Below are 14,918 nucleotides of genomic sequence, written 5' to 3' on the forward strand. Positions count from 1 at the left end.
ACAATCATCTCCAAAAGGAATTCCTTTCAATAAAGGATAGACTGCCATCAGTTTTCCTGGAGTGCTAACCTGTGGTATACAGTGACCTCTGAGACACTGGTGTTGTGGTCATTTTGAAACCCTGTCTCTTTTCCCACTGATTATTTTCAGTTTTTGAAGTCATCAGGTATGAATGTTTTATGGTGACATTGTATTTGTGTTGCAACCCCTCTCCACAGAAACACCTGTGCTTAATTCCAGGTGGGATGGCACTGCAATCAGTCAGCCAATAAATGGGACATTTATTGCTGCAGGTTTATAGCTTTTAACAGAGCTGATAGAATGTCAGTAAATGACAGATACTTGACACAATAATACTTTTTCCTGGATGTGCTGGGGAAGCTTCTTTACAGTGTTTAGGTTTGAGAGGAGAAGGAGAGACCTGGAGCTGGGCAGAGCTGCTCCTAGGACTGCTCTAAAAGACCCCCAGTTTTTAAAAGACAGATGTTTCCTTGTGCTTAATCCTTCTGTGAGATTTTCCCTTTGCCCTGTAGCGATAACAATTTAGTGTTTTAAAGGGAATTTTTTGGCAATGTAGGGAGAGTTTTAGCTGCACCTTTGCTCATGGTCAGATCTTAAAACTTCTTAATACCATGAAAATAGAACAAGCTTGATTTTTCTACATTATTTTTTCTTGGCTAAAATAGCATGAATTTGCCGTTGTAGTTATTACTTTTGCTCTGAATTAATATTACAATGATTTGTGCAATTACTCATTATTTTCACCGCTGCAAGTTAGAGGAACGGACCAAGCCTGTTGGGTCAGTGCTCTGCTGTCAGCCAAGCCTTCAAGTTAGATTTTAGGGCTCACAGAACTGAGGGGATGTGGGTGCCTGGAAATATAGCAGGTCACAAACGGTGTTGTTCTCTTTGAACTGTAAAGTCTTGGAGGCTGACCCCTGTCCCTTCACTGTGACTGTGGCACACATCCCGTGGAGTGTGGGATGTGTGGGGTCCCTGGTGTGGTTGGACAGAGAGTGTGCCACCAGGCGCCCCAGGTTGCTGGAATATTAGGGCAGAGCTCAAGCTGCGCTTGTCCCTGCAGCTGCCCTCGAAGGTCAGCAGCCACTCCATGCGCGTGGGGAACTGGTCGGAGCGGAAGAGCCACCGCCTGCCGCGGCTGCCCAAGCGGCACAGCCACGATGACATGCTGCTGCTGGCCCAGCTGGGCATCCCCTCGTCACCCTCCAGCCTCACCGAGGACAGCCTGAGCACCGCCAGCGAGCTGCTGTCCTCGCGCCGCGCCAGGAGGATCCCAAAGGTACCCACGGGGGGCTCAGCCTGTGCTCAGCAGAGGGCACCTGGCTGTGAGAGTGGGGCATTGCTGGGCACCTGCTGAGGCTGATCTTCTCTGTGCCAGGGTCAGGATTAAGTGCTCAAAGTGGGATTTCTTGTTGGGACTCAGGTGTTTATTAGTTCTTATCTATATCACAGTCTCACAGAGCGTGAGTTTTACAGCACTTCACTCTAACAAACTAAAAAATGGAGCTGTATATCTCTCTCTACAAGGCTTTTTAAGGACAAACTGTCCAATTAAGAAAGGACACCTAAATTATTTTTACTTTTAACCCAATAACCAACTACCCACGGCCTGTAACGAGGACTTTTTTATCCAATTGCACAAAACCACCCAAACCCATGAAGAGGAAGGTGAAAGAAGGACCAGTCTCTGCCCTAAAACCTCCATTTTCTTTACATATATTAATATATTCTAAAACTTTAAACTCTAACTTTTCTTCCATGTGATATTACAAACTTCTATTTAAACTACACATCCATAATCCCAGTTCTATCAATTTTGGAAACATTCTCTATAGCCTCAGGTCAATTGCAGTGTTCTCTTGGGGGTCAATGCCTGTCAGCACAAAAAATCCAAAATTCTCCAGGGTTCTCCAGTAACCAGGGTTCTAACAGCCAACCTTAACAACAGCCACCACTGAAAGCTCTTTTTGTACCCTAAAGGAACATTTAGATCAAAGTCCCTTCCCTAGAAGGGATAACTTCCCAACTCTCCAAGAGGAGCAAACATCTGATGGCCATCTTTGCACAGAATTGATTTTAAAGCAGTTCTGCTTTCCATGCTCTTCTTTAAGATCTGTGGACCAGAGCATTGCTGTGCATATAACTTTAAGATTTTGAATGGGTGATGGCCAAGCAATTATTATTTATAATATGAAGCAACATCTGAAGTGGTTTATTTCCCCATCATTTGTTTCCAGGAAAATAACTAATTGGCCTAATAAGTTTCCCTTCATTTACTCACAGCTGACCCCATCCTGATAATCATGCTGTCTTGATTGATTTAAAGTAAAACTTTATTTTTCATTTTTAAGGAGTTTTTTGATTCAAAATGGAATGTGAAAAAAGCCACAAGACAACAACCAAAAAACCAACAATACAATAGCAACAGAGAGGGGGAGAACTGCCAATGTGCTTCATTTTGGCTTGTGAACAAAGTTGATTTTTACTGTGTATTCAACTCTTTCCTGTTCTTATTAAAGAGCATATTTTAAAGTGCATGGCTATAAATACTGTGAGTAGAGGGAGATTTTTATGTTTCTGTGAATTTGTTGGCAATTCTGTTTAAGGACGTAATTAATCCTACATCCTTAATATTTACTGTATTTTTACTTTCTTGGAATATATTGTTATACTTCATCAATGGGCACACATCTCTGAAGGAAATCATAGGGTAGTAACCCTAACAGAGTAACTTACTACCTGATTTTGAGTAAAACTTGGAAAGTTTGGCTATTAATTTTGCACCCATTTTTTTTTTAATTGAAGGGACAGATATTCTCCCTATGTGAAATTCTGATTTCATCATATGAATGTTCACAAATTTATTGCAAATCTTGTGATAATTTCTGTTTTCTTACTACTTTACCTTTCAGGATCACGTATTCCTGGAGAATATGATTTTTTAAATTGACATAGTGTTAGGTATTAGAGGGAAAACCCAAAAAAAAAGGTTTTGTTTCAGTCTGTGCTCTGTTACTGCCCTTCTGCTGTGTCTATAGCAAATTGCATCCTTTCTCTCAGTTTATTTCTCTCTGGAAGCTGAGGTGAAACAGCTTTTGCAAACTATATTATAATTCTATGAAGAAATCTGCCGTGGAATTAAATATACTATTCCTGACCTATAAAACATCATGAAGATTAATTGCTATATATTTGTGACTCTCCCATAGTTATAATATCCTGTTTAATGTTGAATTCTTAGTAATCCCAGCCTCTTGCTGAAGACAATAAACACAAGTAATCTCATTATTATTTCCCATAATCTCAGATATTTTTGGGGCAGACAGTTATTATCTGCATTAGCTGGTCTATCATCCATGTTTTGTTTGAATACATTAATAAAAGTCTCGTGGCAGAAAAATGTTTATCCTTACTGATTCCTCATTTTCTTATTTTGCAGCTTGTCCAAAGAATCAATTCCATCTACAGTGCAAAAAGAGGGAAAAAACGACTGAAGAAACTTTCTATGTCCAATATTGAGACAGCATCCCTACGAGGTATGGTGGCAGTGTCAGGTTAAGTGAATCATTTGGAAGCTGCAGGATTAATCAATTTCCTTCTTTCCTCCTCATCTACCCTGGACTCCACCTAATTTAAAACTTTTTTCTGTGAACAATGATAATTTTCTCTCTACAAGAGGAGAAAATGGGGATGAGCTAAAAAGAAATGAGATTCTCAGTATTGTGTATCCTGTTAATCTCATGGTCAGCTCTTACTGACTTACCCAGCTTCTTCTTTAGTCCACATTTACTGTAAGTTTTGACCCTGGAGTTCTGTCATGCTTTTTCCTGGTACTCACAGTGTGTAACTCACCCTGTGCTTCAGAATTCTTCTGGAAAGGAAAATTCAGGCCCTGTTTGTAGTAAGAATACAATAGGGCTTTAATCAAGAACCCCTCAGTAACACATCTTGTCATAAGGTTACTTTTGCCTCTCAACTCTAACTCAGTTTGGTGACTTCTGGTGATTGGGAATGTTGCCCAGGCAGATAAAGTTCATAAAGCTTACTTTGACTTCTCAAGTGCTGCATAACTTAAAAAAAAAAAAAAAAAAAATTGAAACCTGAAAACAAGAAGGGAAAGGGTTAAGACCTATTTTCCAAATGTCACTTTTGCAGCTCAGCATAGATGGGGATTCAGTGCAAACAGTTGCTGTAATGGAGAATGAATTTTGCCCTTTCATCAAAATGAAGTTCTTACTCTCAAGCGATATTGAAACTGAATCCAAGGAAAACACAATCCAAGGAGTCATTCAAACTGTTTATTTCAAGATATTTTAAGCCTTAGGAGAAGTGCATGTGTGTATCAAAAGGCTCAGAGATGTGAGATAGGATTTTTCCCAGTTGCAGCAGAGTGAGCTGAGTTTGTTTGCTCTGGTTTTGCATTAACTGATGCCTCTGTGTCCTCTGCAGATGAGAACAGTGAGAGTGAGAGTGACTCAGATGACAGGTTTAAAGGTAAGGGATCAGCCTTCATTGACTTCTAGTTAGCCCCTGTCCCTGACCCTATCAATGTGTGTTCTGCTGCTGCTGCACATTGTTCCTGTCCATGGCCTATATTCTCTATAGTTTCCTAACTCCATTGCTGCAGAGCTCCCAAAGTTCCAACACAGGAGCATGAAGGTGGAAAGCAAGGACAAAATGGGCTATGAAGATCTAACAAGGATTTGGCAACTGTGTCACTTAATGAAGAACAGAACCTTTGATAGATTGGTTTTGTCAGCCACTTCAGAGATGCTGATCTATTCCAGACTGACTGCTGGGTGCAGGCTTAGAGGGATGGGACTGGATAAAGGTGCTCCTTTCTTATTCATATGCTGCTTTCAGTATTTACTGCTCACTGCTGTTGGAGGCAAGGGTCTGGGTCTGATCCAACATTGTGGTTCTGAGACTCTTTTATAAGGCTGCGGTCTCCAAATTGTAGAAATTCCTTTATCAGCACCTGCACAAACTCTGCCTGAGCCAGGCCACTAAATTAGTCTCTCCTGTTCCTAAGTCCTCATACAGAAAGAAGTCTATAAAAAAGTTGGAGACAGCAGCAATGGATTTCATTACTACAAACCCATCATGCTGTCAGTAGGCAAGGGGTAAAAAAGACTAGGGTGTGGAGCTGTTATAAGATATGGGGTAATCATCCATGTCTACCTACTGCAGATGACACCTGCTTGCTGTACATGCAGCAAAACTTTCTGGAAAACATTGTCTTAGGGTAGCAGATTTGTGACAGATAAGTGGTGGTATGACCATCCAAAACAGGCTGTATGCAACATTGTACAGTGATGTGGGGAAAATGCCTCCTTGCTCCTTTGTCTACCTGTACCAACCCCAAAGCACTTGCAGTTCTGTTTCTCTTTGTGTCAGAAAATAGAGGGGTTTTTTTTGGCATACCAGAACTGGTAGTGATGTTAATGACCAGTCCTCCATAGGTATCAAGGAACAAGTCACTGCATCAAGGCACATCTTTGCCTTCATGAATGACCATGAATTTAAGATCATCCCCCAGCTGAATTAGCACTAACAAAGCAACCCACAGGAGGCAATTGGCACATCTTTCCTTTCCTCCCTGTCCCTCTTCCCTGGAGTTTATTCCATGGCTTGCCTTACGTGGTGTGTAGCAAAAAGCTGTGCTGTGTAGGGACAGGGCACAGAACTGTTTTTCACTGGGGTAAACCAGGCCTCAGATGTGTCACTCTGGAGGCCCCAGTGCATTTGCACAACCACATAAGGGTTTATCATCCAGTCTTATGTGTGAAGAAAAGCCAGACCTTTGCCAGGGTACCAGTTATGAACTGCAAGTTATTTCAGTGACTGAGTGTTGCATAACTTCAGTACTTGGCGAGAGTTTTGATTTATGGGTGCAATTAGTGAGGGAGACTACAGGTTTGATAACTAGAAGGTTTGCTTTTGAAAGGAGAACATGCTTGGAATAATACTCTGGCAAATTGAAAGTGCTTTTTGAATGGCTGTGGCTTACACAAACACATTGCAGTCTCAGGTAATGATCTGTCTCTTTTTTTATTCCCTTTTCTTTTTAAATGGCAGCTCACACCCAGCGCCTTATGCACATCCAGTCAGTGCTGAAGAGGGCTCCAAGCTATCGAACCCTGGAGCTGGAGCTGATTGAGTGGCAGGAGCGGGAGTTATTTGAGTATTTTGTGGTAGTGTCCCTGAAAAAGAAGCCCTCTAAAAACACTTACCTCCCAGAAGTGACATACCAGTTTCCCAAGGTAAAAGAAAAATTCCTATGTACAGCTCATTTTAAGATCAGTAAGGTGAATAAATGGAAAAATGTATAGAAATCCAGTTCTTAAACTGAGCTTTCAGAATTGTTCCAAAGCAAAGGACATGGAGAAGGTAACTGAAAGCTTTCCCTGTTTTCAAATTTATCTTTTCTGGAGCTGGAGAATTTGGCCTGATGGTGGATGCTTTAAACACTGTGTTTAAATTCAGTTTCTAAATATTTCACTTTTTGGCTATATTAGGATTTGTTCCAAAACTCACTGAAGTCAATGGAAAGACTTTTGCTGATCTCTGGCATTTCTCTTGTGCTCTTGCAGCAGAAAGGTATTTGAGTCAGGGCTGTGTTTTAAGTACAACAAGGGAGTTTCAGACAATTAAAAAAATGTAAAGCCTGTCCTGGAGTCATGCCTTGCTCTGCCAAGCACAACCACAGGATAATCTGATGGCTCTCAGAGCTGCTCAGTGACTGTGGCCCTGAGCAGAGCTGCAGGGGACACCCAGGGCTGGCTGACCCTCGCTGTTCTCCCGGCAGCTGGAGAGGCCCACCAAGCAGATGCGGGAAGCGGAGGAGCGCCTCAAGGCCATCCCACAGTTCTGCTTCCCTGATGCCAAGGACTGGCTCCCTGTCTCTGAGTACAACAGGTGAGTGCTCCAGAGCTGCTCTGCACCCTGGAGTGGTGCTGCAGTGGTGCTGGAGTGCCCTGGAACAGCCTCAGCCTCATCAATGCCCAATTAAGGAAGCAGCAGTTTGAGTCTTGGCCACTTTGTGATCAAGCAGCTGTATTTAATTTTTCTTTCTTTCTTTTGAAGTTCTGTGTTCTTTTTCTTCCCTATTCTGCCTGCCTCACAGGCCTGTGTGGCTGAGGGGAAGAGGCTTGAAGGTTCCTCTGAGTGCTAAACTCAAAAGAATAAATGGAAGTATTTAAAATAGATCTTTAAAAGGATGGGGCCCTGCCCACCCCCTGCCCCAGTAATTCACCTCAGAGTGCTTGTCTAACATTGCAGGTTACCCCTTCATTTGGCTCAAAATGTTGCTGTCTGAGACTTTCTTGGAGCTGTGCTCTGTCCTAGCAGAGAAGCCCTCTCTTCCTTCCATTGGAATAAATGACTGTAGGAGAAGGGCAAGGAAAAAGGGAGCCAGGCTTGCATTTTCTTTTTCCTTCAAAGTGACCTCAAAAATGTATAATTTTTTTCCCCCTGCACTGATATGTGAGAACTGGTTGATCCAAAGGTTTAGAGTAACAGGATAGGCAGAAGGGATGGAATTGTGGAATGATTGGGGTTGAAGGGACCTTTAAAGGTCATCCAGTCCAACCTTTCTGCCATGAGCAGGGACATCTTCAACTTGATCAGAGCCCGGTTGAGCTTGACCTTGAATGCTTCCAGGGACAGGGCATTCACCACCTCTCTGGACAACCTGTCCCAGTGTTTTACCACCCTCATTGTAAAACATTTCTTCCTTTTATCTAGCCCAAATCTACCCAGTTTCAATTTAAAACCATTACCCCTTGTCCTATTGCTACAGACCCTATTAAAAAGTCTATTCCCACCTTTCTTAGAAGCCCCTTTTATGTATTGAAAGGCCTCAATAAGGTCTCCCCAGAGACATCTGTAATTATACAAACCCTGGCATTTCAGCACCAGGAATTGTTTTATCTAATACCATTTAAAACTTGCAAAGCAGTCAGGAATGTTTCACAGCCCAGGCACAAATTCACAGATCACCCATCCGTTTACCTGTGAATTCACAAATTCACCCATCCCTTTACCTGTGAATTCACAAATTCATCCATGCCTTTACTTGTGCTGTTGTTTTACTGTAAAAGTGTTGTTTTACTGCAAAACTGTTGTTTTACTGCTCTGTCACAAATGGTATTTGCCGTGTTGTTTCTGGATTAGAAAATGATTACTCTCAGAGAATATCTAAGGTTCTTGTTTTAAGAACAAATATCAGTCCAAAGACAGGATTGAACTAAAGGTAAAGGAGCATTGGAATACTGTCCTCAAAGTCTGATTCTCATATTTCTTCTGCAGTCACTGACACTCAGCACCCATCTCATCTGATAAGACAGCTGGTTGTCCCTAACCATATCACTGCCAGAATTTTTCCACAGAGTATGTCCTAATGATGAAGGCCTTGCAGTGGGTAGCATCTCTCACTTGATGAGTGTCCCTTGCTAAGTGCTCCACCTTGTAGCCATGCTGAAGTTCTGCTATAATCTCTGCAATGGGCAATTCCCTTTCTCCTAGTGAGACCTTCTCTTTCATGCTGACTGGGGAGGATGGGAGCCGGCGCTTCGGCTACTGCAGGAGGCTCTTGGTGAGTACATCACCCTCACTTCAGAGGGCAGAATCCTCTTGAGAAGGATCTCCAAACTACAGGCTGAACTGAAGGTGTCTCTCATGGTTTTGAAAGGAAGCAGGGTTTTCTCACTCTGAAATTTGGAAATGTAATGAGATCAAGTTGAAATAAGAATTTGTAATGGCCATTTTAATCAGATAGATCCCGAGGTTTGTAGCGAATTCCTGAGAATGTGGAAAGTTTCTTGTGTGAGCACTTACTTCATAAATTCTTTATGCTATGTACTTTCAAGCACAATCAGAAATACTACAACACTGGAAACAAAGGCAAAGCTGGTATTTCTAAACATTTGTGAGTAGTGTTTATCTCTTAGGCAGCTGCTTACATCTCAAATGACTCTGCCAGCACTGTGTCATCAGTCTGCAGGCTCAGAGCCTTGCAACAGGCTGGTGCCAGCAGTGGGAAGTCTGGTTTCTCACACAACTTTCAGTCCCCATGACCAGGGGTGGTCAATAGATGAGGTGGGGAGCCTACAAACAGTGTTGTCCCATCACCTGGAAAATCCCTGGACACTTGATAAACTGAGAGCACAGCAGTGTGTGTATTGAGGGGGAGGAATCTGCAGAGTGTGTTAAGGGAGGTGGAATACAATGCAATTCTGGTGTCCATCCTGCGCACCTGATGGTTTGGCAGCAAAGCAGAAAGCAGTTGGTTGTCCCTGCACTGCCCTTGCACCTCCTGGATAGGTTTGGAGCTGTTTGTGAGTGACTGGGTGGGAGGCCATGGCTCCTGTCCTGTTCTCATGGCTGTTGCCCACACTGGGCTGGGGAGCTTATATGGATATTGGATGCTGCAGGAGTCTTTGGCTGACTCTCTGTGCCAAATGAATGTCTGCAGCAGTTTGTAAATAGGTGTCCCCTCTCTAAGAGTGACTCACACTGGCACTTTCCCCTCCCTTCCCTTTCGGGCATGATTTCCCACCTTTACAGGCAGGGATCACCTGCCTTCAGTAGCTTCCAGCAGAGCACTCCCTGTCAGTGGCACAGCACCCTCTGTCCTGCACTGCTGCTTGTGCTGACCCTGCTGCTCCCCTGCTCTCTGTTGGGGGCAGAGCCCCTGGCGTGCAGACTGCAGATGCTCTCTGGGAGGTTTGCTGTGTGTGGTTCCTCTATTTGTAAGAAGTTTCATTAAACAGAAAACTTGTTTATCAGTTCTGGGGGCGGTGTTTGCCATAGGTAGCATCACAGGGACTCACTCTGTATAAAACAGTGTCACAGTGGGCCACCACAAGGTTGATGTGTGGGCAGGAAATGTCACTGAAGGCTTGTGCTGCAGTAAATCTAGGGCTGGTCAGGGGGTAACTCAGGGATGAGCAAGGAAAGCACCTAGAATTCATCCTTGCTGCTGTAAATAAGCAGAACAAGATGTAGGGCAGCAGTACAAATCAGTTTTTTAATGAGTTATCATTTAAAAGGATAATAAGGTCTTATTTGGGAAAAATAATAACAAAAACTCAGAGGATATTGGTTAGAATAAAATAATGGATTGTTTTCCCTCTACCAGATGAAGGTGGTTTGAGACTTTTATCTTTCTGACAATGTCAATACATTTGTAATCATGCACAGAGCTTGCCTCTGTGAAATGCCAAATGGTTGATCCTGAACCATGCTGAGACTGAAATAACCAGTGACAATAAAAGAGATTCATACACAGGAAAGTTGAATCAGTTTTTCAATGAAACATTAACATGGGGTTTTTTTACTCATTTAAAGCTCAGTGAAATTCACCCTATATTAAGGACAACATAAAAATAGAACACTGACTTTCAGCTGATGCAAAAGATGGCTGAGTACATTAGGAAATACCAGGAACAGAATTAAATCAATAGTGCATGCTTTTATATAATGGTGTTTTGAGACAGCATTGGAGATTTTTATCCTCCACTGGATAGGGCAAAACTCAATCAAATAGCAAAAAGAAAAAGGGAAAATAGGTAGTGCTTTGCTAAATCTATCTAATAATTATAAAGCCAGTTATAAAGCAGATCTGCTGCTGCCACCTTGGGTGATCACTTAATTCAGGTTGCTTAATCTGGATTCCAAACAGAGAAGCCAGAAGATTCTGGCACAGAGAAGCTGACATGTCTCATCCTACTGGTAGAGCCTCCTCAGCCAAGGAAAGGAAGGTGTGATGCCAGTGCACTTGACCAGCTGTGCCCCTCGTGGGGCAAATCCAGCCATGCCCTTCTGAGAGCAAAACTGAGGCTTAGAAAGAGAGGGCATTTTGGGAGCTGCAGAGAAACACCTCAGCATTTCTTCTACCTGGAGGAGTAGAAGAAAGTAGTGGAAAAGGCAAAAGTAGCACAAATCTTTTATTTTGGTGCTGCAACCTCCTCCTGTCCTGCTGGGAGAAATGTGGAATCTGGGTATTTACCTGAAATGCCTTTTCTATAGGGTTTGGAAGTGTAATAATTTCATGTCCCCTGCAAAGGTTGGTGCATGGTGGGACAGCCTCACTAGTGTGTACCATGAAACCCCCTAAAATTCTTATAAACTGCTCCACTTTAAGCCAACTGCTGTGAGGCTAATTCCTTAGAAAATGTTCCTCAGCTGTCCTGGTGGGGGATGCTCTTGTAATACCCAGCAAGAGGTGTCTCACACCTTCTGGTGCATTTGGCAGCCTCGTTGGCAAAAGCTCCATGGCTGGCTGATCCTGTGAGGATGCCTGGCTGCTCTTCTGCAGGGTCTGCTGTGCAGATTCCTGCATTTAGGAAACAATTGTGTTTTGTCAGCCTTGCTCTCCTTTGGCGTGTTGTGATATGAACAAACTGTTCCACTTTTTTTCCTTCAGATCTCAGATTCTTCCAGACCTTTTCTGGGATCTGTGTGCCAAAACTACCTCAAGGGATACAGTGACAATCATGTTTTGTTTGTTCTACAAATCCTGTACAGTATCCTCTTTAAATGTATTTATATTGTCTTGTTTCATTTTGGAACAGGATTAGGATGGAATGTAACCTATTGTCCCACAGCAGACAATCTGCATTTCCATAGATAGCATGAAATTTTCCAGTTACATCTTGATACCTCCAAGGCAATTCTGCAACAGCTTTTCTAGTGAGTGCACATGTCAGCAGCAGAGATGATTTGGGCACCCTTGCAGGGGCTGTTTCATCCTACACCTCCCTTCCCTCTCACATAAAATTTGATCCTCCAGCACTTTTCTAGGCTAAGACAAGCCAGCCCCAGGAGTCCATGGAGAAGCAGCTGCCTGAATGTGGTGTGTACCTGAAAACATGGAAAGCATTTGTTAGGTGGGACTAACCTGCATTTGCTGGGGACAGGAGAAGGGCACTCATTACAGTGTGTAAGCAACTTTTGTGGGGTGCAGACTGTTTATGGAGCTGCAAAAAGCTCATTGGAAAACCCATTTTCTCCTTGCTCCCTCCCATCCTGCCCTTGCCCAAGCAGTTTGACAGCCCTGTGTACACCGAGTGCTCTGGCACCCAAAGTTCATGTTTTACAGAACAAGACATCTTTAACAAGTGCTTTTGGATTTACAACACCCACAGTTTTCTCATGGTCACAATTTGGATTGGCCCTAACTAGGAATCAAGAGCCTCCATAGAAACTGATTGTAGCCTCCCAGTGTTAGAATTGTTCTGATTCCTGGCACCACTAAGGAATATCTCTGTTTCTGGATGTACTGGATAGTGCATGTGCTTTGCAAAGGCCACTTCCCTCACAGCACAGCTCAGTGCTATGGCAGACTGAGAGGAGATCTCTGAAGGCTCCATAGAATCAAAGCTCATGGACAGGAAGGTGAGATTTGAAAGAGAAAAATGGGAGGCTTAGTTTTTGGAGTAAAAGCCTCTTGTTTTTCCTGCCAAAGATTTTGGAGTGGGCTTTAGTCAGTAATATTCAGATTAAACTCACTATAAGAAAAGGTTGTCCTGAGCCACGTGTGGACCAGCCCTGATGCAGAGCTTGGCTTCTCCACCTCAGCCATGTTCTTGTCAGTTTATGTTCGTAATTTTGGGAAACTGTCTTGTTATCATCAAAACTCATTAGCCGTTTCATTCTGTGATACTGGACTAAGGCTGAAAATATCCTGGGCTCCACAAAAACAAATTGAAATGAAATCAAGCTCAAACCATCATCCCCTCCATCTCTCTTCTTTCAGGAGCAGTGCAGTGCACAGGGGCAGAGTCACTTGGGTGCCTCTCAGCTGGGCTACTTCAGCATTTTGCTCTCCTGATCTGGACCCGTTCTTTGTGTGCAGGAGTGAGTCCTGGATGGACTGCATGACTCCAAGACTGTGTAGCCACCTTGTAGAGCACAGCCTGCCACTTGGGAGAGCTCCCTTTTGGGAAGAGAGGAGGTTACACTGGTCCTGACAGGCAAACCCCAGTGTCCCCTAGTGACAAGGGAGGATTCTAGGCAGGAGTGTCATTCATGTCCCATAGGATGATCTTGCCCAGGAAAGAAGCAAACTAAAGCACAGTGGGTGTTTTAGGTCAGTCTAAAGTGAGGTGTAAACTGATGGCTGAGAGGGGAGGTTATGTGAAGGGTTGCCAGTGCTATAAATTTGAGAAGTTCTGCCCTTCAGAATGGCTCTGCTCAAGGTTTTTGCTTGCTGCTCTTAGGGCTGATGTGTGTGCATCTGTGAGGCTGTGCTGTTTGCAGGAAAAGCTCTCTGAAATAACAAAAAAGGAGGTCCTGCACAGTGAGAGCAGGGAGGGAAGAATCCCAGCTCCCACAGACATGTAGCCTTTAAGACATTTGAAAGCAATGATATTTCATAAAGGAGAAACTTGGAGTAAGTGCTAAGCAGTTATTGTTTCTGGTCTTATAGATGACCCAGGAATGTGATGTTTTTACTGGCACTCAGTGAGACAGCTCTTGGCTGGGAGCTGTCCAAGGCTCCTGGCATGGCTTCGGCATTCCTGCAGATTTGACACAATGATTTTAACCAAAATCCCACATGCTTGATATAATCACTCAGTGCCTTTAGAAAGGATTTTATACCTAATATGGACAAAAAAGGGCTCTGCTTTTTCAGAGATGTGACGCGTAGTGAGCAGGTTTGGATCCAGAAATAGACTCATCTGTATTCACTTAGCTTTGGTATTTTTTTTGTGATCTTTATTATAACAGGCAGGCACCTGCTGAGTGTCCAAGTCTAGAGTGCAATATTCCGGTTTAAAAAGCACAGCTAGCCCTCAGTTTCTCTTGATTGTCATCTCTGTGGCATGTGAATTTCAAACACTCCATGGGGAAGTTGAGTACCAGTAGAGTCCAACAAGAGACAAAGTGGAATAGGCAGGGTAGCAGAGTCCAGCATGCTGAGGAAGTATCATTTGATTCTCCAGGATTAATCTTATGTGGGATGGTTTTAGAGGATGGTCTCCACAGTTTCTCCTGGGGAGGGGGTAAGAGGGATGTGTATCATTGATTCATATTTGCCACAGTTTAAGTTATGTGAGTTTCATGTTTATCAGGAGTTGGTCTGAGGAAGTTAATGGTTTACTAACGCAGCCTGCTTTGTTTAGGTTGTGAGCTCCCTTTCTGTAGGTTTAGCTCTCTTTGAGCACCATGGAGTGAGGGAGTGGGGACCTAAAGCCGTCATGGCCTCCCTTGGTGTTGCAGTTCTCCTCTTGCAGCACACGGCCCCAGGGTGGCCCCACTCCTTGTGCTGCAGCAGGAGCAGGGCACAGAGAGAGCAGAGGCATGAGTTACAGCCCTGGTTCCATGTGCTTTTATGGCTGCAAGCTGGAATGAGGCTGGGATGCAGCTCCAACAGGCTGTGATTTCCAAAGGGGATAAGCTCTATCTGTGCCTTTCAGTCTCCTGCCTTATGGAAGAAATATGATGCTTTTCCAAGAGCAGCTATTTGTTGGAGAAGCAAACAGTGAGAGATGCCACATGATGGCCAACTGTGTGGTGAGGGAGAGAAGTGTATTTCCTCATGGCTCCACATGAATGTGTAATTCCCATCTCCTCTTTGCTGTTATCAGCCCAATGGAAAAGGCCCACGCCTACCTGAAGTTTACTGTGTCATCAGCCGCCTGGGGTGCTTTGACTTATTTTCTAAGGTAAGGAGATAGTTTTTAATATTGCTTTTTAATTTGATTGTTTACTGAGACACATCTGCAGTGATGAACCAGGCTGGAAGAATTCCTTCCTTTGATGGGAGATAACTATTTTACAGTTGCTGTTTTGGATATTCCATCCCTATTATTTGGTAAATCAAAGAATGTCTTATTACTTCTGTGACTGAGGCAGAAATTGATTCAGAAAACATCTGGGTGTCTGTGTGA

General features: G+C 43.4%; 1 protein-coding gene across 3 annotated transcripts in view; it reads left to right on the forward strand.

Annotated features, from left to right (window-relative positions):
• DENND2B (DENN domain containing 2B) overlaps positions 1–14,918 on the forward strand; it is a 151,757-nt gene that overhangs the window by 108,844 nt on the left and 27,995 nt on the right. For all 3 annotated transcript variants that reach the window (XM_059473776.1, XM_059473777.1, XM_059473778.1), the window contains 7 exons: positions 1,085–1,300; positions 3,461–3,557; positions 4,471–4,515; positions 6,100–6,284; positions 6,830–6,939; positions 8,548–8,617; positions 14,616–14,693. In XM_059473776.1, the coding sequence (XP_059329759.1) occupies positions 1,085–1,300; positions 3,461–3,557; positions 4,471–4,515; positions 6,100–6,284; positions 6,830–6,939; positions 8,548–8,617; positions 14,616–14,693 (801 nt within the window). The remainder of the gene's footprint in view (positions 1–1,084; positions 1,301–3,460; positions 3,558–4,470; positions 4,516–6,099; positions 6,285–6,829; positions 6,940–8,547; positions 8,618–14,615; positions 14,694–14,918) is intronic.

This window comes from Ammospiza nelsoni, chromosome 6, assembly GCF_027579445.1.
Source record: "Ammospiza nelsoni isolate bAmmNel1 chromosome 6, bAmmNel1.pri, whole genome shotgun sequence".
Taxonomy (NCBI): Eukaryota; Metazoa; Chordata; class Aves; order Passeriformes; family Passerellidae; genus Ammospiza; species Ammospiza nelsoni.